This window comes from Toxorhynchites rutilus, chromosome 2, assembly GCF_029784135.1.
Source record: "Toxorhynchites rutilus septentrionalis strain SRP chromosome 2, ASM2978413v1, whole genome shotgun sequence".
NCBI lineage: Eukaryota > Metazoa > Arthropoda > Insecta > Diptera > Culicidae > Toxorhynchites > Toxorhynchites rutilus.
In genome coordinates, this window is record NC_073745.1 from 280,388,474 (window position 1) to 280,413,488 (window position 25,015).

At 39.6% G+C, this 25,015-nt stretch overlaps 2 protein-coding genes across 2 annotated transcripts in view; one reads left to right on the forward strand and one right to left on the reverse strand.

Moving 5' to 3' along the window:
* The window catches only part of LOC129771853 (ecdysone-induced protein 74EF-like), a 208,912-nt gene that overhangs the window by 1,022 nt on the left and 182,875 nt on the right, over nucleotides 1-25,015 (reverse strand). The window contains exons 3-5 of the mRNA XM_055775946.1: nucleotides 3,444-4,456; nucleotides 3,203-3,376; nucleotides 2,670-3,141 (exon numbers count right to left, since the gene is read on the reverse strand). Coding sequence (XP_055631921.1) covers nucleotides 2,670-3,141; nucleotides 3,203-3,376; nucleotides 3,444-3,521 — 724 coding nt within the window. The 5' untranslated portion in view covers nucleotides 3,522-4,456. The remainder of the gene's footprint in view (nucleotides 1-2,669; nucleotides 3,142-3,202; nucleotides 3,377-3,443; nucleotides 4,457-25,015) is intronic.
* On the forward strand, nucleotides 7,508-8,462 carry LOC129766923 (U7 snRNA-associated Sm-like protein LSm11). Its single transcript, XM_055767524.1, has 2 exons — nucleotides 7,508-7,934; nucleotides 8,005-8,462. The coding sequence occupies exons 1-2, from the start codon at nucleotides 7,628-7,630 to the stop codon at nucleotides 8,460-8,462; spliced, it is 765 nt and encodes a 254-aa protein (XP_055623499.1). The 5' UTR covers nucleotides 7,508-7,627.

Here is a 25,015-nt window from a genome sequence, read left to right on the forward strand (position 1 = left end):
CTGCAGTTCCATCCTGAACTTCAATTATTATCTTTGACGCTCCCCTGAACTCGTCGAGGAAGCTCAATGCCGTCAACGCGAATTAAGCTTCGTTTACGAGTTTAGCGTAAAAGATAATAATTGATTATCAGGCGGAATGAACACTTTTTTGATTCTAGATGGCTTTCTAGCAAATGAGAAATATTAGTCTAACTAATTATTCCTCTCAGTGTGACGATTAATCGATTAATCGATTATTTGGGGCGATTAATCGTATCGAATATCAAACTGCTGAAAAGCATTCGATTAGCTGATGAACGATTAATTTCATAAATCGGAGATCACTACCCCCTACCTTCATGTATTTTCAATGTCGATTTCCCCCAGGCAGTTTGGTTTTGATGTCTCTGTTAGGGACCCGCCGCATGTAACGTCAATTTCGATCAATCAGAAGTGGGTATTTCCGTTAGGATAGGGGCTGAGATTTTTCAATTGTTCGATAGTTAGTTTCATGACATATATTATTTTCTTCAAAACAAAAAATTGTTATGGAGTGCCGAAATCTATTGACGCAAAGATTTCATCAATCCATCAAGAAATGACTGAGCAATGAGCGTTTGAAATTGGACACTTTTCACGATGTGCTCGATTTTCGATTTTCAATTTGTACCCCAATATGTTCCCGAAAGACGTAATCCTACGTCAAAAAGACGGGTGTGTAATGTTGGGAACATAACCGGAGAGACGTAGGAATACACCAAGTGGTGTCCATTATTCGAATATCATGGAGCACAGATCCCAGAATGGCCAACTTTTCATGTAAAGAATTACAGAAAAAAATCACTCAGCAAACACTCAAACGTTTAGATTCAAATACGAAAAAATCAAAATTTTTCGTGCAAATGTCGTGCGGTGCAAATGTTGCAGGGGTTATTGTTCATCCGGCAACGGCAACGAACACATTTACCGTCTGGTCTGGTTTACCGTGATATGAATGGGCTTTGCACTCCTCGTGAATAACTGTGTTTTACTAGTTAAGTCCTTCATTTGATACCCATATTGATGGGGTTTAGAGAAAATATGTAATCCGCCATTTTGTGGTGGCGGCCATTTTGGATTTGTATTTTTCATAAATAACTCGACTAGTCAATCCCTTCCATTTGATACCCATATTGATGGGGCTTTGAGAAAATATGTAATCCGCCATTTTGTAGCGGTCGCCATCTTGGATTTTCAAGATCATGAAATATGCAGTTTTATAATGACTGCAGGGATAAAGGTGTGTTCCTAATTCCAGATCAATCGGTCAACAGGAAAGGGGTCAAATTTCAATTTATGTGGTACAGCGCCATAGACAAACATGTTACATACAAACATACAAATATGTCACAGCTAAATAAAACCATTTAAAAACTCCAGCATTCTATCAAATCGAGCGCGATTAGCCACTCATTCACCCGGCGCGATGCTTCCATCGCTTTTAACACACTTCGATAGGCTCTTCTTTCTTTCTTTCTTTCTTTGTTTTTAAGAGGCTTTAAACTTTGCAGTTCATTCGCCTCTATCGATAGGCTCTCCTGCTCCACATCCCATTGAAACTCCTGTCACTCACTCTTGCGGTATCGCACCGCATACATCCACGGCAAATGCAGCAATCTCTTATGCTGAAAATCAATTTCAAGATAGCGTCTTTCCTGCTTGGCGTACGATGATAGAATGTGGCCAAGCCCCACCATCGCTCACTTTATATAGCCATATAGTTAACGTTGTAGCGACCGCCTATATTTGTTTATAATCTCTTTTTTGTCTCCCTCCTTTGCCTTGTCCATACGGTTCGCCCGTACCCGTGGTACCCGTGGAAAAATGTCGGCAGTGAGAATTGAACTCGTGACCTTTAGCGTAAGAAGTGTGAATGTTACCACTGCGAAATTTATTTTCGTTTTTTTTATATTCAAATTTTAAGAATTTATGTGAGTATTTAAATTAATAATTATTGCAACACAAATTCAAAATAATGTTCAAAAAGCCGCAATTTTGTGCAATTTTTCGAGATTTGAAAAACTGCTACGCTACGTGTTTGAGAATACATTTTCACGTATTCCAGCCACATTTCAGCGGAATCGGCCATATATTTCCAGATATAAATATTTAAAACTTAAAAACGCTTAAAAATTATAGACATTACGATTCTCTAATCCGTGAATGGTAAAAGAAAATATGGAAGCATCGGAAACATGGAGAAATCCCCATACATTTCTTCTGCACAATTGTGTGTTTACCTACCCATGCTGTCCATGAGGTTCTACTTATGCATTTGTCAGTTACAATATTTATATGTTACTCAAATGTAGCGTTCGTTCTATGAGCACAATGGATAGAGGAAATATTGCAACCTAAGCTCCTACCGTTGAAGACTCATTTAATATAAAAGCAACGATTCACGATTTCTACCACATAGTATTGCTCTAGCCAGCGCTCAGTGAACGGATTTTATCAATGGTTTCTCCTAATGAATTTATTTTCTACATTTCAAATTTATATCATTGCGGATAAGTAACGTAAGTCATTGATTGCAAGGGCGAATAAATGACTAAGCGTCCGCTATGCAATTTTATTTTTTTTTTGAATTTTGCCTTTAAAGATTATAGATTTGTATCTGACATAGTTTCAACTAAAAAGTATCCACTTACCTTTGATAACAATGTCCGGTGGCTTTCCGGCTCGTCCAAGTAGCTGCGAGGATCCGGCCAGGCCGCCAACCGATGAGGAATTCACCGTTGCAACCGATCCCGATCCATCCAGTGCGGTAAGCGTGGTTTGATTTTGCAGCAGTTTCTCTGCTAGCAGTGTATTGGTGGCGAGCTGCTGAAACCGATTCTGTTGCTGCTGTAGCAGCTCTTGAGCTTGCGCAAGGAACAACTGTTCCTGCAGCTGATTCTCGGCACTTCCTGTGCCACCGTTCTGAGCGAGCATGTTGGCTCCATTGGCAAGCACGAGGGCACCGCTAGGGCCCTCGCCGAGTCCAACATCGCAAGCCAGTGCATTGAGCTGGGAATTTGCCACAGCGACTGCTGCGGCCGACGACAGAATTTGCGAGCAGCTCTGCAGGAAGATTTGCCCGCTAGTTTCCTCGTCGAGGTGCAAGTCATTATTGTTTTCCTCCTAAAAAGAAGAGAAATATTTACAACAAATCCGAAAATTCTTGTATGTAACGCAAAATTACAACTTTAATCTCCGTCGCTGGAAAATCCTGGAAAAATTGCTCTAGCTCGAATGTATTCTCCGTCAGCTGCCGCAGCAGCTCGTCCGAATCGTTGCAGAGCGTTTCTTCCAGATTGTTCAAATCACAGCCGTTGCCACCGATGTCTGACTGCTGATTGACTCCATTATTATGGTCCTTCAAAGATAGATAAGCATACCAATTAGTATATCACCCGGCAGCGCAAATGACAAATTTGATCAACCTGAAGACAGGCTTGGAGATCAACCATACGTCCATCGTTGTCCGGGGACCACAGCAACTCGTCATCGATGAATGGCATCGCCCCGATGGCAGAGCCACCTCGTAAACTTGCTAACGCCAGCGTAGAAACGTTCTTCTGATCAAAATTTTCTTATTTGCTGTCCGTTGTACACTGAGCCCTCGATCCAATGTAAATTCGGTTTCGCGAACCCTAGCTTCCCCGAGTCCTAGCGAATACACTTTCGGTGTTTAGAATCGTATGGTATAAATTGGTTAGTCTAAGCTTTACTATAAAATTCTCCTTGCGTTCGCAAACGCTATACGTTATGTTACCAAGTATATCGGGGTTGGAATCTACGCTATATTTTATAGCGCTCTTGCTCAGCTATTCCATAAAAGTGATCCCGACCAGTACACGGTTGTAAAAATACGAAATATTTTGAACACATCAAGTTTGCACAAATTCAATAGCTTTCAGATTTCCTTCTATACATGTAATTTTATAGGCACTTCTTATTCCTGTTTGGTTTACTTAATTTTGAACTGCTTTGGCCGAAACGTAAAAAATGAACACGGACGGTATGCTTACTGTCTAACCCATTGGTAATCTCTGTTCTAGCCTTAACTATCACAGTGGTTTCTACGCGAGCAATGAATCTTGTCCCGAATGGTAATCTAGCGGTTCCCGGCCATCGTATTGCTTGCAGTGGTATCCCCCCGGGTGGAACTGAAAATTCTCCTCTTGGTTCGGTGGTTACCGGTGAGTGATCTTGCGAGACGAACACACTTTACTATTATTCGAAAATGTCCTTGCTGCTGAATCGGTGGGCTTAGGATCCACAACATTTTTGTCCCAACAGGGTGACAACAGGCGGCGAGGTTTGTGAACGGGAAAAAGGCCGTTGGCTGTTGGTTGGTGTTTTTCGGGCAGGTCCGAGTAGCGTGTGCGTTGGCAGAAAGTCTGCTTCAACGGAAACGGTGTATTTTCTGGTGACAAGGTTATGGTTAATGTTTCTGAAAAAAGAAAAAGAAAGTTCGGTGTAAGTTTGCATGGCGTACATATAAAACATTGTTATGCAGTGATGGTATTGACAATTTAATTGCTGAAATCTAATAAATTATAGGAGTTTGTGTCCAAGACACGACCACATTGTTGACGTAAAACTACGCTGTTATTTTATATATGTCGCTTGTTTATAACTTCGGGTTTATTTTATAATACTGTGAAATTTTAGAAATAACTGTTTAGTAGAACGGTTTGATCGCCCTGAAATGTTTTTTTTTATTGTAGAACCAAATGTCGATAATTGATTTATGATTCATTATCGCCCTCGCAGAACAGTACACTAACCCTATCGTATGTCGCAATTTGTTTCATATCAATTCCGGTGGCCTTTTTCACAATTGATATAGACTCGGCTACAGTCGATTATATACTTGTTGCACCAGCACCATTATGCCACATCTTATAACTATGTGTTATTTAGTGTTGCCTCAGTAGGATCGCACCTCTAGGCTTCGTTTGCAAAACGTAAATCAAGCGCCAAACAAGCCTTTGTCAAAGCATGCATACAGAGCCATACATTGGTAGATCAAAGCTACTAGAAATATAAACACTTTTCATACTTTTGCGCTACTCTCAAAAGAAACGCTTCTGTTAATATTACTGGCCTCGAAAAAAGTTGCATTACTTTCTCATGCTCAAGATAAGCGTAACCTCTATCCTTAGTGGAGAAAATTTAGCTACTGACACGACATTTACTTTCTTGGTGACTAAATAAATTAAATAATCTCCTTATGTTAATCTCAACAACCTCGATACAAATGGGGTTTCAGCGTAGCACTTTTTTACGTACGGGTATGAAGCACGCACGTACACACACAAATATCTATATATCGATGGCTTGAAGCATCTAAATATACACACATATAGTCCTGTGTCAAAATCCCGTCTGTGCCTCTAGGCTCATACCCATCAACTTTTATGAAATAAAGTTAACGTTAATTACAATTTTTGCTGCGAACGAATTTTAACGATTTGCATACCAATCGAATCGGAATTTTCTAAGATTTGTTTGATATGCTATACATTACTATCTGTATATGGTTTAAATTGATGAAAATTTGAAGCAATCTCATTTCCCCATACATTTGTTCTATCCATTTGTGTGCTTTCCCGAACAGAGCTGTCAATAACGAGCAACTTATCGACGAGCAACGAAGGGGACCGGAGACGAATGAATCATTAGATTTAAAGTTTCCGTGAACAAAGGAAAAGAAGAAGAATGAAGGGGAATATTTGCCAAGATTATAAACAGTGGATCTCACTGAGGCAAAAGTTCATTCTTCATGAGGACACCGACTGGACAACACCGTTGATGGGCGAGCTGAACATCGCTTGTTCTTCCGTGTTTTGCGTCATCACATGTCTTCGTTTCGGATTGAGCTGTGGACGCGAACAAATTACTCACTCGCTGATGTCTCTGGAATTGCAATCATTGCATCAAACTGACGCCAGGTGCTGAGCTACACAATTGTGTGGGGAATCATCAAGCTAGGATAATGTCAGCTCACCAAGAAAATAAATGTTCTGGAATTTTGTCAGTGATTTGGTGTCGCATGTCGCATTCTCTCCACAAAGCTAATCTAGAACTAATCTAATTAACAGAAAGGACTTCTGTTGAGAAGAGCGCAAAACGGAGATAAGTGTGTGTATATTTAGTTGCTTCAAGCCATCGATATATGAATATTTGTGTGTGTGTAATTGCGTGCATTTGGTGTTGCAAATTATGCAGTCGCAATGATAATAAACATATAAACATGGAGGGGGGAAAGCGGGAGGGAAATATTTACGCTTGGGGATTAGAAATGAATCTCAGCTGAGGCAAATATTCAACCATTTTCCAAGCAATTAACATTGTTTGTTCTCTGTCATAGATTCATTGAATTGACGTTATGGTGAAGCAGGCGTTATGGTTGTGTACTAAAAAATTATTTGGGGAATACCAAGTTATTCAATAAGTTATTAATTTATTTGAGCTCGCCAGTCACAAAACTGCCTTCAACTAGGATTGCATTTGCGCTAATCTTGAACATGATGGAAGTGTTACTCTTTTTGAGGTTGTTGAGATTAACATAAAAAGATTATTTCGTTTGTTTAGTCAAATGTCGTTCTGGAATTTTGTATGTGATTTTGTTTCGCTCGCCAGTAGCTAAACTTCCTCCACTAAGGATAACAGCATGTATTGTTCTGCGAGCACAAGAATGAATGATCAGACAATTATCGTCAAATGATTATACAATAAAAAAACATTTCAGGGCGACCAAACTGGTAGAATGGTTATTTCAAAATTTTCGTAGCATTATAAAATAATATCCGTAGTTATAAACAAGCGACTTGAATTAAACCACAGCGTAGTTCTACGTCAATAATGCGGTCGTGTCTTGAAAACAACCTCCTACAATTTTTTCTCTTTGTGATCAACCCATTGTCCTGATTTTATATTTTAAAATCATGACATTTTACTACGACGAATGATCTTATTTCTATTTCAAAATAGCCATTCTATATTGGGGGTCAAAAGCCAGATTCGTGTGAAAAAGGCCGTTCAATTAAATTAGTGTCGTCTAAATGTATTTCAAATGCTTGGTTAGTAAGTAGCAGCAGTTTCGTTTGCGGATAGAATACAATGTCTGAGCTGTGCGGTTAACAGGATTTAGCACCATTTTCGCTTTCGACGGTTCTCCTGTTGATTGCAAGGGTGTATCAATTACGCCGCAATAGTATGGTTGACTTCAGGCATCAAATTTCAGATTGCGAACTCCTTTTCTAGTGTTCTTTATCACGTTGGTTATGGGACATCGATCATTGGACATTCTCTTTCCAAGCTTAGTGGATGCAATGTAACATTTCCGTTGATCAAATTGATTGCTAATCCAGCAATCACATATTGTAGCATGTTTGCTATAATCTATAACCGAGACGCACTCGACAGTGGCGCTCCACCGTGTGTAATAATTCAACTACCGTATTATCGGAACGACTCGAAAGCGAAACCAAAACAGGGACTGTCAAGTAATTATTTTTACGAAGTGCGAGTGTTTTTGTTATTCTGATCCAAAACAAAATAAAACCAGACGACAGTGTGCTTGATGACCGCAAATTATTCTTGTACATTCTGAAAAATGAGCAACTCCGAGGAGCGTAGCTCCTCAACCAGTTCGGAGGGTGACGCCGCCGATCTAGACATAAGCAATCCCAATTTCAAACCGTTGCGGGTGCTGTATTCCCGGAGGGCGACCGTACCCGCTCCAAACGCCGAAAAACATGATAACGTGAGCTTGTTCGAGTCGAAATTCAAACGATTGGGCGGATTCGCGGAAAAATTTAGCGCCGAACGGTTGAAGGAAATTCAGGCTGCTTCGTCGTCTAAGAAGATAGTTCCAGTCGCCCGTGGGGAAGCACCGGTGAGGAGATTTTTGCCGCATCAAGGTATTATCAATGACATTTTTAAATCCTCGTGAACGACCCCCGTAACGATGATGTTTAATGCTCCGACTAGAGATGATCAGAGTGGAGAGGCCGGCTCGCTTCCGCAAAAACATATTCACCAAGCTGGAGAACTACGGGGGCCCACTCAACCGCTTGCGGGACTGGATGAGCGAAAGAGTGCGCGTTAAGATTTACACCCGCAAGGAGAAAGGGATTCGGGGTTACGTCACGGGATTTGTGGAAGTATTCGACAAACATTGGAATGTGGCTTTGTCGGACGTTTTTGAATCGTGGGAGAGGAGAAAGTACCGATATTCTGAGAACAAGCTGTGTAACCTCGGAGAGCCACAAGACTGTAGCGAGGAACTGCGTAAAATGGGAATCAGTGTTCCTGCTGTTAATGTTAAGTCTGTTGATAGTAAATGTGTGATTTGTACCAGGAGGGTTCCTAAATTGTTAATCCGGGGGGAGCAGATTGTGCTGATAGTCCCTGAACTCACAATTGTTAAGAAAGAGCCATTGGACTAAGATAAATAATAAAATATTAAAAATCAAAAACGTTTCTCATTTCCATCAGGTCGGAGGAAAAGCACAGTGTTTCACTTTCGTTTTTAATCATTATTGTATATCCCACCAACGACGGATCGGAGGAGTATAGAACATAAGTATACTGATACTTTTCATTATTACTATCGACCGGTTTACGAACGACCAGAGTCAACGAACGGATCACGGGGTGGAAGGAAGAGAGAAACCATTGCCCGAGAAATATGTACACAGGGTAAGGGGTGTGGGTGTCCGGGAAATCCGAGGACGCAGTGAAGTTGCTCCTCCACTTAAGTCCACGACACCACGGCGAAAAAAATGATCAAAACAAAATGAAGAACTAAAGTGTAACTAACTGTTGGTGGGGAACGGAGGTTTCCCCATAATTCCGTAAGCTCACATCCTCGGCTAATGACCAACGACTAGAGATGATGATTTCATCACCGTCCTGTCGCAGCTTGAGGGGAGGATGCTGCTTCTATGGTCGCTGTCTGTAGCATGCAGTAAACAATTAATAGCTATGTAATTTTCCGAATTCCGCGGTGGGTGAGGAAAAAGGGACTGCATTATGGGTGTTAGCGCAGCGATAATGTAGGTATGGGAAAATGAGTGTTTCGAGATGCCGAACGAATGGTGGAAACTGTATTACAAGTGGATAAATTGTTGGTTGGAGTGCCTTCGAACGAGCTGTTTTACTTTTACTGCCAGCAAATCACGTGTGTTGCATCATTCATTGAAATCGGATAGATTGATGCTTCTTGGAGACTGGGAGTGAGGAATGGATTGTTTGTCTTGTATCATTGGGATATTCCGGAAAAAATCGTTGTTTCACCACAAGATAACATATTCTTATACAATGTTTCGAATTGTAGCTACTATTCACGCCGTTCCAAATGATTTTCCGGTTTAGGATTACCGAATTTGTGACGGTTCCCTTATCCACAAATTACTGCAACTGCACTTTCTTTCGTTTGAATAGAGGACACTCTGAGCCCTATTTCACTGGTTCACGTAAAGTGACGATACTACAGACCAATTTGATTAGAAGCACAACAGGTTTATTTTACTTAAATGATGCTTTCCTCTATTCTACTTTTCTTTAAACTATACAATAATTATATTTAAAGTTGGGTCAATTTATGGTGGCCGACCAGTGCTCCCAATGGCTGAAATACTTGTACACTAAGGTTTTTTTACGCGGATTTTCCAATTAACGCGGTTTTTGACGTAGGATTACGTCTTTCGGGAACATATTGGGGTACAAATTGAAAACCGAAAAACGAGCACATCGTGAAAGTTGTCCAATTTCAAACGCTTATTGCTCAGTCATTTCACGATGGATTGATGAGATTTTTGCGTCAATCGGTTTCTGCACTCCATAACAATTTTTGATATTGAAGAAAATAATATATGACTTGAAACTAACTATCGAACAGTTCAAAAATCTCAACCCCTATCCTAACGGAAATACCCACTTCTGATTGGTCGAAATTGACGACACATGCGGCGGTTCACTAACAGAGACATCAAAAACAAGCTGCCTGGGGGAAATCGGCATAGCAAATACATGAAAGTAGGGAAAACTTTTATTCCCTTACAGAGATTTCAAATTCAAGGTACCTGGGAAAAATCAGCATGTTAATACCCTCGTGGTCGATACTTTAACAAATGGCGCGCACAAATGGATAGTGCTCATTATAACTAGCGTGGACATTGCTGATTGCATACGTGCTGACAAGTAAGTTGGGGGCGATGAACGAGTGTTTTTAGTGTTTAAGAATATTGAAGAATAGTAAGAAAATTAAAGAATGATGTTTCAATGAACTGAATAGAACTTATGTTTGATAGAATATAAATGACCAACACTGGTGGAGTGAACAAACAATACCTAGCAACCAGACAAAACCGCTCTTTTTAGGGCCACCAAATCATCATCGAAGAGTTTAACAATGTTATTCTTCAAACATATCCAAAATCAGCATACAACAGATAGCCTAACGGAATCCTACGTCAACTATGCGGTCGTGTCTCGGACACAACCCTCCTATGACTTTTTTACGCGAATTTTCCAATTAACGCGGTTTTTTACGCGCATTTTCGAATTAACGCGATTTTTCCAATTGACGTGGTTTTTTACGCGGATTTTCGAATTAACGCGGTTTTTTAGGCGGATTTTCCAACTAACGCGATTTTTTTACGAGGTACGTATCCCCCGCGTAAAGAAACCTGGGTGTACTACTATATCTATTGTCACTCACGCACGCTGTTTAGCGCGTAAAGAGAGAGAGAGAATCGCAATCTTCTCTACAATATTGGGATTGCTGCTCATTCCGTTAACCTTCAGGTGCAGTATACACTGGCGGGGATATTCCAGCGTAGCTATCAATTGCAATGATAGCCGAGGTCTAACCCAACTTGAACTAACTAGCTATCTTCCTATTAACATATTAAGGATCGCTCACGAGTTTTCTCGTGTTTCGCGTTCCATCGGTTACGGATGGATCACGAAATAACCCGTGTTTCCTACACTTGATGGTTAAATCCTTGGTCTGCCATGAAACTAACAAGGTCTACCGATGGCTCGCCTTCGTCACATTCACACCGAAGGAAAAGATCTCATTCGTGGAATCCGAACAAATGAAGCGTGCGAGTTTGCCCCAAAACGTGCGGCCCCAGGCGTTGTCTCACAGATTTCTTTTCATTCCTTAATATGTTAAGATCCTTCATTTTAATACCATTGTTGCTCCTATCTTATTCTGAGTCTTCTCTGCTTATATCTTGTGTAAACATACAATAAATCAATCAAAAAAGGATCAACTAAAACAATTGCTCTGTCTTTGATCATACTTTGTATATTGGGTTGTCCGAAAAGTTTGTGCCAATCTTGAAGGAAAATCGAAGGCATCATTTTTATAGGTTGACAAACACTTTTTACATGATATATGCACCGTTTTGTTCCACAGCCATTCGTCGGCTTACACGCTGCTTGAACATTCAACCCTCCCAGAATTTGTTTGGTTTCTGGTCGATAGCACTGGGATAGCACATAACAGTCAAACTGTTAAACTTGCTGTCCGGCTGTCAAAGAAACATAAAGTCTGCCATTCTAGACGTTGTCGTAGCGAGCAGTACTTGTTGGAATTTATCGACGGTAACGCATGGTGGTTCATTTCGCTGACTCAAGGTCGCCCAACAATGCTGTGAATGATCCATATGTCATCAGCCGTCACGATTTGTGTTTGCATTTCTAAATCGAGTTTTTACGCGGTCTATGAAATGTTTGTCGGCCAAAATATGCGCAACATATATATTGAAGCATGTATCGACTTAACGGTCGGTAACTAAATTTTGGAATTTTCAACAACAAACGTGTTCAGAGAGAAATGAGAGTGTACATGTGTTGAGTCGGTAAAAATCGGATGGATTGAAGTTGGTTTCGATCATGCTGACTATTTCATGTGAAAGCAGAATAAAAACTAATGCTATTGCACCACGAAACACCAAGCCGAATGCGCAAAGATCTGCGAATATTACTCCGTTCGGGCGCAAACCCAAGCAAATATTTTTACACGACTATTCCATGCGACAGCAGAATAGAAACTGAACCGAATGCGCAAATCTTCCTTTACTCGAGTGCATTTGCAAGCAAGTAAAAGAAATCATAGCCTGCATGTATTCGCGATGACGATTTCTCCAGGGGCCTTGATTTTGCGTCCGTGTTAGGGAACACATTCCGATCACCACAAAAGCAATTATCGATGAGCTAGATTGTCATGATTTCAAAAGCCTGTTTTCAAAGCAATTTTAAAGCTATTGAAACGATTTTTTGGACCAATAAGGGGAATCATATAATTCTTTGACATTTTATCTTTTGAATGAAGTGATTATTATACCACTCCATTTAGCCGGTAAAGAGGTATTAATGTTCAAAACCTTGCACTCCAGCGTCACTTTTTCGTTTTCGAAACTTTTAACCTACACTCCGGTACAGAAATGAAAGACGTATTCCTACGCCAAAACAGAAGTAAATGATTCTGAAGTACATCATTGCACTTCTGACTGTGCATGTGCGTGTTGATGAAAACCTATCTGAACCAGGCCTTTTTGGAAATATTTTTCTCAAACCATCGAACTGCCACCTGCCAGTCCTTACAGTATGAAGAAATTCTATTGAAGTTGAATTCCTTTTTATCAGAGAAGTTCTCCTGACAAAGTGGAACCATGGGATTAGCTTCCACATTTGTTTTTGGACCCGCAACTTTGCAAATGGAATTTATATGGTTTGGGAAGAATTTTCTCAAGAAGGCTTGGTAAGTTATCTAATTACCATCAACCCGAATGAACAGTCAGAAGTGCAACGAAGTACTTCAAAATCATTTACTGCTGTTTTTGCTCAAAAAATAATGATATAATTGAGGAATTTGGAATCAATTTATAAAATCCGGAAGGTCATGGCATGGTGTAATGAATAGTGGGTTCAGATTTTGGACTGGTCAGCTTGTTTATCATATCAACACCCTGTCAGGGACTTATAAGGAGTGATCGGACGAATAGTAGATGCAGCTTACAAGCAGTATGAGTGATTTGAAGAGCTTAAATGAACAGTATTCTCCGCGTAGAACGAGATAATCATCAATTGATAATTGTTTTGATTGAATGCGCGGCAGTGTGTGTGTTTCAAATACACCCAACAAAACAAATTGAGGAACAGATGCGAAGTCGCAATTTGTAGATGATTTTGGAAGCGCTGTAACTTCGTGAGAAATCGACGTATGAATTTTACACCATTTTAAACTTCATGTTTTGAAATTTTTTACGAAGATATTTTCATCTTGGGGTGTGTAGGGGTGTAAAATGTCGGGAAGAAATAAAAAATCGATTTTTTCCAAAGATTTTGTGGACAACACATTTTTTGTTAACCAACTCAATAGAAAATCCACACCTTATCAACCAACTTTCATTTTGTTCCTAGAACGTTTCTGTAGGACCATTCTGTACAGAGATATTTCTGTTTGAATGAAAAATTACCTCTTCGTCTTTGATGAAGAATAACTCAATAAGTAATGATCGCACGGCAAATCGAAAGGCTGTTTTTTTGAAAATTCCAATAAACGATTCATAACTTTCGTTCCCATGCGTTTGAATGTGCGTATGTTAGTTACATATGAATGTACGCATTCCCATATATACACACACTGCCGTTCTACGCATAGTTGTCCAATTTCCAAAATCAGCAACTGAGAAAAACGCAATCAAAATTTTCTGCCATATTTGTCTACCAGAAGCTTTAAGCATTTCAGTTTAGCAATAGAACGGATATTTTATAGGCATTAAACTAGTGTTTAATAAAATGTGACAAGATTCCAACAATTGAATCAATAAAGCTTGATTACGGGTTTAACATTCATGTCGGGACAATTATGCCTAGAATATCAAAATGAGACAATTGAACTTGAAGTTGTTTTTTTTCAAACTGGGAACAAACAATAAGCGTTTTTTTTTTTGTGTTTTTCAGAAAGATTATGCATAAAAAACATCGTTTTATGAAGAAAAGTGGAATTAGCCAAAGATTATCATGTGAGAGCAATGCGTAAACGGCAGTTTGATAGCATTCGCAAACAAGGTGTACACGTGCTCTGTTAAACTTTTTTTGTTTGTTCGAAAATTAGTTCGTTCTTCCAAACCAGAATTGAGTGCATTAGTCCGGCTGAGAGCGTCATATAAAATTATTGTACTTTTGACCGATTAATTTTTTTTGGATCTGCAGAAAAGATATGCCTAGGATATCAACATGGGACAATGATATTATTTTTTGAAACATTGGGAACAAACAATTTTTTTGTGTTTTTCCGGAAGAACTCGTCACAAAAAAAAATCATAAAAACGAAAGATACGAATCGTTCATTCTGAGAGTATGCATAGCATTCTGTATTTCTGGAACAATTTGCGATGAAGTGCACCTCCAATTTCTTCCAAACTTCGATTGATAGGCTAAAAAACGTTTGAAAGCAGTGTTGCCACACGTACAAATTTATCTGGAAAGGTGTAGATTTTTTCGATTTTTTTGGTACAGATTTTTGTACAGAAAAGTACAGTTTTCTGGAGAGATAAATTAATAACACGTGGAGTCAGTGAAACAGATAGAGCAGAGATTTGATTTCGATGATTGGACCCTCAAGGCTGCTGCAATGTGAAATCCCAGAAACATTTCCATTCTAACAAGCATCATAGAAATATTGAAAGCGTTTTCGGGTTTTTATTACGGGCAGTGAATAGCGAATTGCTCCGTAAAAAATCATAGTTGGAGAAAATACGTTGCCTGAAAAGAAATGACAGTTCGTTCGAGTTTTAATATTAGTACTATGCATCAGTCCTTGACAACCGTCGATTTTTTTTTCTGATTATAACAACAACAAAAATGAATATCTAAATTCGACAAAGCAACGACACGAGGATGATAATCTTGAATTCTTAACATTTGATCAAACAACATAGGGCAGCTCGGAATTATTAATAACGAGTGTGTATGTGTATGTAAACAAATTATTAAATTTTAATTAAATTATTGAGTAATTTGAGGCTTGAGTCCTTTTTTTTCAAAATATTTTTCTATGCAACAAAAATTTTGAACAGTATATATTACGATGAAGATTTTTGAAAGAAATAGTACAGATGATAAAGATTTCAGTATAAATGTGACAAAAATTAGCCTGCTTGCAGAATACTGACTGCTGTCAAAAATTCAATGACATAACCTCTAATAAAACTGTCAAACATTTGCAGGATTGATGGACAAAAATTAGATGCTTAAAAGAACTGACGGTTCGCTTGCATTTACGGCGCTTCGGTGTCTTGTTTCTTAAGATCTCACTATACCTCACTCCACGACACTTATGCGCTTTTTTTCTGAATCTAATCAGAAGAAGAATAAGCTTCGAAATCGGCTCAGCACGATGAACGCTATTTTAACACGTAGAGCCCCGAATTTTTTTTTGTCCGCATGAAGAGTGTTTGCACAATATCTGTGCCGGTCCCAGCTCCCAAAGATACTTATTGTAAAAATAGCAAATAGTAAGAAACTAGAAAGTATTCACATTTTCCGAAAATACCCGAAAACAAACCGCATATACTTTAATTTTCTTATTTTGTAACTGCCAGTCCCGATCAGTCTGCGCTTCGTACCAAAAAGCTCAACGTCGGGCTCTAGAGATCGACGAGTATCGCGTGTTACGATCAAAAGATATCGTGGCAGCAGATCGAAAAATTTCTAGTTGACCCTGCAAACGTTGTTCTGTCATACACATTATTTCTCTTTTTGTTTAATAAAAAATAACTAATGTATTGTAAGCGTGTTTGGATTTTTTAACGATCACATCGAACACATGTTTGATACGGTAGATCTAAATTTCATATATAATTTTTGTTCTTAAAGCGTGTTCCACTCGAAAATCCATTACATTTTTCACTTCCCGAAATTCTCTTTTTGTTTAATAAAAAATAACCAATGTATTGTAAGCGTGTTTGGATTTTTTAACGATCACATCGAACACATGTTTGATACGGTAGATCTAAATTTCATATATAATTTTTGTTCTTAAAGCGTGTTCCACTCGAAAATCCATTACATTTTTCACTTCCCGAAATGGAACACGAATCTCAATGTTATCTATGTTGGCGCGACAAAGGTGCCACATTTGCACAACTCGATTGAACTTGAGTTGAACCGATTACAAAATGCAACATTGCGATCCAATCAGTAGACATATTTGGAATTTCCGAGGGAAACTATTTCCTTCAGGGCGTATTTTGTTGACTAAGCAAACTAAAAAAGAATGAATTGAATTGCTTCCGCCATTCAACCGAATACCTTCAGCAACGCGTGGGACCGAAAAGGTGTAATGTTGTAATGAAGCTCACAAAGAACTTCATTATGCGTTTGAACACACGTGCTCTAATGTCATGATAATGCATGACGTTTTGGCTTGGCAATAGCAAAGACTGCGTCGGCTTTGCTCATGATAGCGTCTCTGCGAATGACTGCGATTAGTTCGCGTACATATCGATCTTGAATGTTTGGCACAGCTAACGACGTCTTTGAATGGCGTTGTCCAGACCAAGTCGATTCATCATATGATACACATAAAAATGCATGGAGCGCACTCTCTTGTTCGTTTCACCTCCTCTAACTGTCATTTATATATAAATATTAATTCAAAGTGAGAAATGATGTTCATAATGAATGAAATACCTGTGGTGGGGTCTAGTTGTTTAATGTTTATGCAATATTCGTCTTGTTTCTTCAATACGGCTGAGAGATTTTTCGCCGAAGAAATACATCTGACTTGCACTATAGTCACATTTATTGTAGAGTATATTTCTCAGAATACAGTCAAGCAATCAATCGCAACTAAGTACTAATAAAAATGACGCAAGAATTACTACGCTGAGAAGGCAAGAACATGAAGAGAGTGGCATCAACGGTGTGTGTCAACGATGAAATCCAGATTATTGTTTATTCTTCGAATCACAACTTCCCACGTCATTATGCAATCGTCTACAATGATTCCAGTTACGTTTGCGAGTAGAATCTATCCACATGCTCTGTAGCTGAAATTGATCAGAATTGATGACAATATTGTGATTGTCATTTTGTAATCCGAGCAAGTGTGATTTGAAGAATTTCCAAAATTCATTGTTCTGATTCAGAAAATTTTCAGCTGTCCGAAAATGCACCTGGCTTCAGACGAATTGAGGTTACTTGCGCATGTGTTGAAAGTTCGATGAAGCGGATGCAGCGCCATCTGCAATTTAACCAAATAAATAAATTCGATTTGTTTGAAAAACGAACAACGGTTAAATTTTTTAATATTGCTTATATAAACATACTCAAATCGCGAAAAACCGTTCCCGGTACAAAATCGAGTCTCACTCGTGGTGTACTTGCATAACATAGGGCGCTAGAATGCTCAGCAGACTAGTGAAATCACTTGATGTGTGACGCATTAAATAATACGGGAAGGAGTTAAAAATAGGGGATAATCGTCAAGTTCATTCTCATACGAAGCAAGATACATTGCTCATACTCATCGAATTTACTTTGCAAAACGACGCATACGAATCCATTACATAGGTAACAATTGTTTAGAACAAAATTACAACAGAAAAGAATTTTAAATTGAATGGAATGAATTAAATTACGTTTTTGCGATGTTAGAATCGAAAACACGAGTAACACAAAAACCGCAACGGACGGTCCATGTGTTGATAGTAGAGATACTAATTTAGTGTATCGCACTAAAAGAAACATTTAAAAAAAAAAAAAAAAAAAAATTTAAATTTTTTGAAAATAAATTAAATTACACGTATTTTCAGTATTGGCACGTAGTTTGTTTCAGTATCGGCACCATAAACACCATGCACAATTTCAGCGGCCTAGCTTGCACGTTTCAATTTATAAAAGATAAAGTGTAAAATGTACCGAATTTTCGCTTTGTTGACCTTCATTGTTAACACCCTGTAACTCACAACTAAATGGAACAAACAAAAAACAGCAGAAAGTGTGAAATGTCACCTTTACAACGAGCCTAAACTTGAAATTGTACAGGGTTTTCCAACTTTAAATTCCGAAAGTAAATTGAAATAAAACACACTTAGAATTCGAATTTCGATGAAACTTTTATTTCAAATTAAAGTTTGATTTATGCCATTATGTGTGAAATACAATATCATTCAAATGTCCACCTAGGGCTTCCTCGCACACCTTGATCCGGAACAGGTAATTTTCGTCGACTTTTCGGCACATATGGGGCGGTATCTCGGTCATAACTTCACGAATGTTGTCTTTCAAATGATCAAGAGTTTGCGGAGAGTTGGCATAGACACGGTCTTTCGCATAACCCCACAAAAAAAAGTCTAGCGGGTTCAAATCGGCATCACCAAAACGCGAAATTATGCGTCCCTCAAATTTCGTTCGCAATATGGCCATGTTCGGTCGTGTTGTGTGGCACGTGGCGCCGTCCTGCTGAAACCACATGTCATCCGTATCCATATCTTCAATTTGTGGCAAAAATAAATCGGTTAACATGCGGCCATAGCGCTCACCATTCACAGTTACCGTCTCGCCGTCCTCATTTTCAAAGAAATACGGCCCGATGACTCCACCAGACCATAATGCGCACCAAACACAGTGACTTTTAGCGGATGCACTGTAACAATCACGTGTGGCTTTTCTGAACCCCATATACGGAAATTTTGGGTGTTCACATAACCACCGAGCTCGAAATGTGCCTCATCGCTGATGAAAATTTGATGCGAAAATTCAGCATTTTGCTGCTGTTGTTCGTTCACCCAATCGACGTATGCCCGACGCATTCCATGGTCACCACGCTCTAATTTTTGTACCAGTTGGACTTTATATGGATGTAGGTGCAAGTCCAAATGCAAAATTCGCCACAATGATGTGTTTGACAAGCCCAATTGCTGAGCACGCCGTGGAATCGAAACATTCGGGTCATCCTCCACACTGGCAGCAACAGCAGCAATATTTTCGGCCGAACGCACATTACGATGATGCACAGGTTTCACAATATCCGCTACGGATCCAGTTTGTTCGAATTTATGCACTACATTAGCGATTGTGTGCTCTGTAGGCCGTCCATGACGACCAAAATCCGTCCGTAATGCTCGAAAAACATTTGCCGGTTTTTCATCATGTTGTGCGATGTTAAAACTATCCATATTGTAAAATGGCAAACATTTAACTGACGATATGACGCTTTGGTTGACAGCTATGTCAAACGGTTGTCAGCGCAGGGCTGTATACTTTCGGAAGCCCGAAATGGAAAACCCTGTATTACGCGAGATATTGATCACTAAAGCCACCAAACGAGAGAATAATGGATAACTTTTTCCCCATCCTAATATTATTATTATTATTATTATTAGTATCGCCTCCATCCACCGATAGAAAAATACGCACTTTTGCCGGTCGGTGCTCAGAGACTTACATCGTAACATCCTGCATTACATGTAACTGAAAACTGTTCCCAACAGTAAGTTAGGTGTTGGAGCATTGTATATAAGCCAACCGTTCCGCACCGGGTGCTGGTAAAAGAATTGTGTCATTGTGTTGACGGATATCCTGTAGTGCATAAGGCAGAAATCTGTTCGAAGGTCGCCTAAAAAGTATGGGTCTGCGCGTGATCTGCGTGAATTATTAAACATCTTTCTGCTCGTATTCTGAAACACTATCCAAATAGTCTTCAGTGACGCCTCTCCACGTCGTATATTCAAGCTGAGATTCCGTCATCCAATGATTTAGGCTCGATTGCCACTTAAGGCTGATTTAGACGATGCCAGTCAGCGCTCTAGTTGAAGTATCCAGTGAATAGAGAACAGACACTCTGTTCAAGATAGAGGCCAATTACTTTTTCGATACTGGTACAAGTAACTTGGACAGAGTGTCTGTTCTCTGTTCACTGGATACCTCAACTAGAGCGCTGACTGGCATCGTCTAAATCAGCCTTTAGTGTCCTCCTGCTTTCGCTACTTCTGTTTCTTCTCCCTCTCTGCTCTCACCGCCATCGTGTCAGAAGCAATTTCCGGATAAAAATCTTCCTTTTCGATACAATGCAACAGGCCCAATTCTTCCAGGTATGCGTGCATACGAAAGTTCCACGTCGAGTAATTCTTCTTCGAGGATAAGTAAACTCGTTGCGTACGATCTTCCTCAAAAAAAATCGTTTCTAGTCGACCTTCGACAAATCTATCCTCTGCGTTTTTTCTTCGCAATGCCACGATGAATAACGCCACTGATAAAGTTTATCGTTCAATATGCGATAAAAATGAAGCGCTGGCTCTTCCGTACCCATTAGAGTGATAACCACTTGTACATTATGTCGAATATATACCGGGAATTTGTGTTTTTAAAGAAAATATGCATCGTTTGAATTTATATTATCGCTTTCAGAATAGGGCCCTTCTGAAGCAATAAACTTTTTTTTTTCAAACAATCCAGTTATCGGAACACTTTTTATAGATGCATTCAGTTCACTACCCCACGAAGCGGTAATTTGAGTTTCCGAAATAGGAAGAAGTCACACCCATGTCTCGTCGCCAGTGATTAGGCGCTGGATAAACGTGGGATCAGAATTTAATCGTTCAAGAATGTCTTTAGCCACTTGATGGCGATGAAACTTTTGAAGAAAATTGAGCTTTTTTGGCACTAGTCGTGCTGCGACCTTTCTCATACCCAAAACATTAACCAAAATATGACGAACAGTCTTGTGAGAGATATTTTATTCATGGGCTAGCTCTCTCAAACTTAAATGATGATTTTAGAGTTACCATTCCTTCTATTTTGTCGATATTATTATCAATTGAAGAGGTGGATGACAGTCCTTGGTATGACAAATCATCGACCTCTTCCCGGCCCCTTTAGAACACCTTATACAGTCCATACACCCGTGCTTTCGACATAGTGGCAATGTATTCTTCAACGTTCCGGCACAAGAAATTTTGCTTGCAACACAAAATTTTACACAATGTGTTTGATCAATAGAGTTATTCATGTCAAATATCGCCGAGCGAACAAAAAATATTTGTTTTTGACGACGTTGTAAACAAACCAAAGGATAGATCGCGCTAAAAATCAACATTTCGTAGCAAGTTCCGAATGAAAAATCGAGATAACTATTTTTATTGGCATCCTAAACCATACTTTTCGTTTCGCATGCCGAAAAAAAAGTCCCAGAGTGCCGATTTTTGACAAAAAAATTTTTTTGGAGAAAACACTAGATTTCGACGTTTTTAAGACATTTGGCATCAACATTTTTTTTCGAAAACCCCGATTTCCCCCGGGTGATTTTTCGATTTTCAAAAAAATGAAACTTTAACCGCTTTGCGCCACTCTCCCTTAAATCCGATTGAGCTGAAATTTGGCTTAGGGTGTTTTATCAAGGTGGTGAACACTTTGTATAGGGTAACTTTTTGAAATTTTAGGGTCGATTTTTTCCCATACATTCATTGGCACCCTAAAGTACACTGAATACATTTATAATGGGTGCGTGCAAGAAAACGCGTAATTTCAAGCAAATCGCGTAATTCTGAAAGAATCGCGTGAAAAGATTGCCCATTCATCGGCAGCATGCGCTCGTCATAACCACACTCGCACGCGCACTCGCAGAATTTCTCTTCCCAAGGAGGCAACGATAGGCGGATCGTGTAATTTCGAGAGAATCGCGTGAAAACAAATCACGGAACAAAAATCGCGTAAAAAAGGATTCAATGTACACTGAGAGAAATAATTAGTAAATATAGCTTTTTTTTAGTAAATCTTATTAATCCGTTTATTTTTACAGGCTCAGTTACATAGGTTTAAAGGAGCCACGCTCTTAAATATATTTTTACTATAAAATATTAACATGTTTCCTTAATTCTATGGTTAATAAAATAGGAAACCGATTACTCGCGGTCGACTCGAGTTTAGAAGGGTGACACACTTTGATTGGGAAAAGAATGGGATGTAAGGATATTGTAGCAATGTTCACACTCACACTCGCATTTACATTCACATTCTCATTCACACTCACACTTCACACTCAATTCTTAAAACTATCCTTACATCTAATATGTATTCACAATTTAACTTATTCTAATGTTAGTAGGAAGGGAACCGATAGTTCGTTAAGGACGAAAAGGAGGGGTAAAGGATGTAAGAACATCACACTCGAAGATCGATGGCTTTAAGGAAAACATATATTTGGAACATATAATCAAGATCTAGCCGAGCCAACACATCTCTCACCGGCACATTGGGTTGCTTTCCTCGAGCCCGAAGGGAGTTTTCTAAATTCGATCTGGCGACAAGATACAACTCGCACGACCAAACAACGTGTTCGATGTCGTGGTAACCATGGCCACAAACGCAGAGATTGCTGTCGGCAAGATTAAAACGAAAAAGTAGCGCGTCTAACGAACAATGATTGGACATGAGTCGGGAGAAGGTTCGAATAAAGTCCCGACTCAAGTCCAGACTTTTGAACCATGGTTTGAGGCTAACCTTAGGGATAATTGAGTGGAGCCACCGGCCCAATTCATCTTCGTTCCATTTGTGTTGCCAGTTAGCGATTGTATTTTTACGGACTAAAGAGTAAAATTCATTGAAGGCGATTTGACGCTGATAAATATCGCCTTCAATCGCACCCACCTTTGCTAATGAGTCAGCCCTCTCATTACCCGGAATTGAGCAATGTGAAGGGACCCAGACAAAGGTGATGACATAACAGCGTCTGGATAAAGCACTCAAAATTTCTCGTATTCTCTCAAGGAAGTACGGCGAGTGCTTTTCCGGCCTCACTGAACGGATAGCTTCGACAGAGCTAAGACTATCCGTTACAATGTAATAGTGTTCAACAGGTCGTGAGGCGACGCTGTCCAGCGCCCAGTGTATTGCTGCCAATTCAGCAATATACACTGAGCAAGGATTCTGAAGACTGTGGGAGGTGCTAAAAAATACGTTGAACACTCCAAATCCTGTGGACTCGTTTATAGTGGACCCATCAGTAAAGTACATATTATCACAATTGATACGCCCATACTTTGCATTGAAGATCGTAGGAACGATCCCCGATCGATGATAATCTGGAATTCCATGGATTTTCTCCTTCATGAACAGATCAAAATGTACAGAGGAATTGATGTAGTCAGGAAAACAAACACGGTTGGGAATATACGAAGAAGGATCAACCTGCATGGAGATGAATTCATGATATGAAGTCATGAATCCAGAATGAAAATTTAGCCCGATCAGCTGCTCAAAATTTCCGATCACCAATGGGTTCATAACCTTACACCGGATGAAGAACCGAAGAGATAATAATTTGAAGCGATCTTTTAGTGGGAGTATGCCTGCCAAAACCTCGAGACTCATGGTATGCGTTGAGGGCATACATCCCAACGCAATACGGAGACAAAGATACTGAATTCGCTCGAGTTTAATGAGGTGTGTTTTGGCAGCTGATTGAAAACAGAAACTGCCATACTCCATTACTGAGAGAATAGTTGTTCGATACAACATAATAAGATCTTCGGGATGGGCTCCCCACCAGGTGCCGGTAATTGTACGGAGAAAGTTTATTCTTTGTTGACATTTTTTACTCAGATACCTAATATGGGCCCCCCAAGTACATTTGGAGTCGAACCAGACCCCAAGATACTTGAATGACATAGCATGAGTGATCGGTTTACCCAAAAGTTGAAGCTTTGGTTTTGCTGGTCTATGCTTCCTAGAAAAAACCACCATCTCTGTTTTCTCCGTGGAGAATTCGATCCCTAGCCCAATGACCCAGGTTGAAAAATTGTTCAAAGTATCTTGTAAGGGTCCTTGCAGGTCGGATTCGTTTGATCCTACGACAGACACCACTCCATCATCTGCAAGTCTAAGGCTGCAATTTTATGTAAGGCAATTGTCGATGTCGCTTACATAGAAGTTGTACAAAAGGGGGCTTAAACATGAGCCCTGGGGGAGGCCCATGTAAGAGACCCGACTTACTGCCGAATCTCCGTGAGAAAAGTTCAAATGTTTCTCACAAAGCAAGTTATATAACATATTATTCAATAGAGGCGGCAGACCCCGAGAGTGTAATTTGTCTGACAAAACCTCTATTGAAACAGAATCAAAGGCCCCCTTTATGTCCAAGAATACTGAAGCCATTTGTTTTTTTTCGGCGTAAGCTATTTGAATTTCTGAAGAAAGCAACGCAAGACAATCATTCGTCCCCTTGCCCCTGCGGAACCCATATTGTGTATCTGAGAGTAGGCCATTCGTTTCAACCCATCGATCAAGGCGTAACAAGATCATTTTCTCCAACAATTTCCGTATACAAGACAGCATTGCTATTGGGCGGTACGAATTGAAGTGGGACGCGGGCTTTCCAGGTTTTTGAATAGCTATAACTCGTACTTGTCTCCAATCATCTGGAACAATATTATGCTCCAGAAATCGATTGAATAAATTCAACAAGCGATGTTTCGCAACATCAGGGAGGTTTTTCAGCAAGTTGAACTTAATTCGATCCGATCCTGGGGCAGAATTGTTACAAGAAAGGAGAGCATTCTACCATCGAAAACTCGGAATCAAGATCGCACCTATCTTGTGGTATATCTCGAACTATTTTTTGCACAGGAGCGGAATCAGGACAAACCTTCCGTGCAAAATTAAAAATCCACCGATGTGAATATTCTTCGCTTTCATTCGTTGAAGAGCGATTTCTCATGTTTCGAGCCACTTTCCATAATTTTTTCATTGACGTTTCTCGTGACAAACCTCCCACGAAATTTCGCCAATAAGCACGTTTTTTCCCTTTGATCAAATTTTTGAACTGATTCTCAAGTTCTAAATACGTTTGAAAATTTTCAGGGGTTCCACGTTTCCGAAAAGTTTTAAATGCATTCGATTTATCCTGATAAAGCTTGGAACACTGGCTATCCCACCATGGATTGGGAGGCCTCCGGCGAACGGTGGAACCTGAGATGGG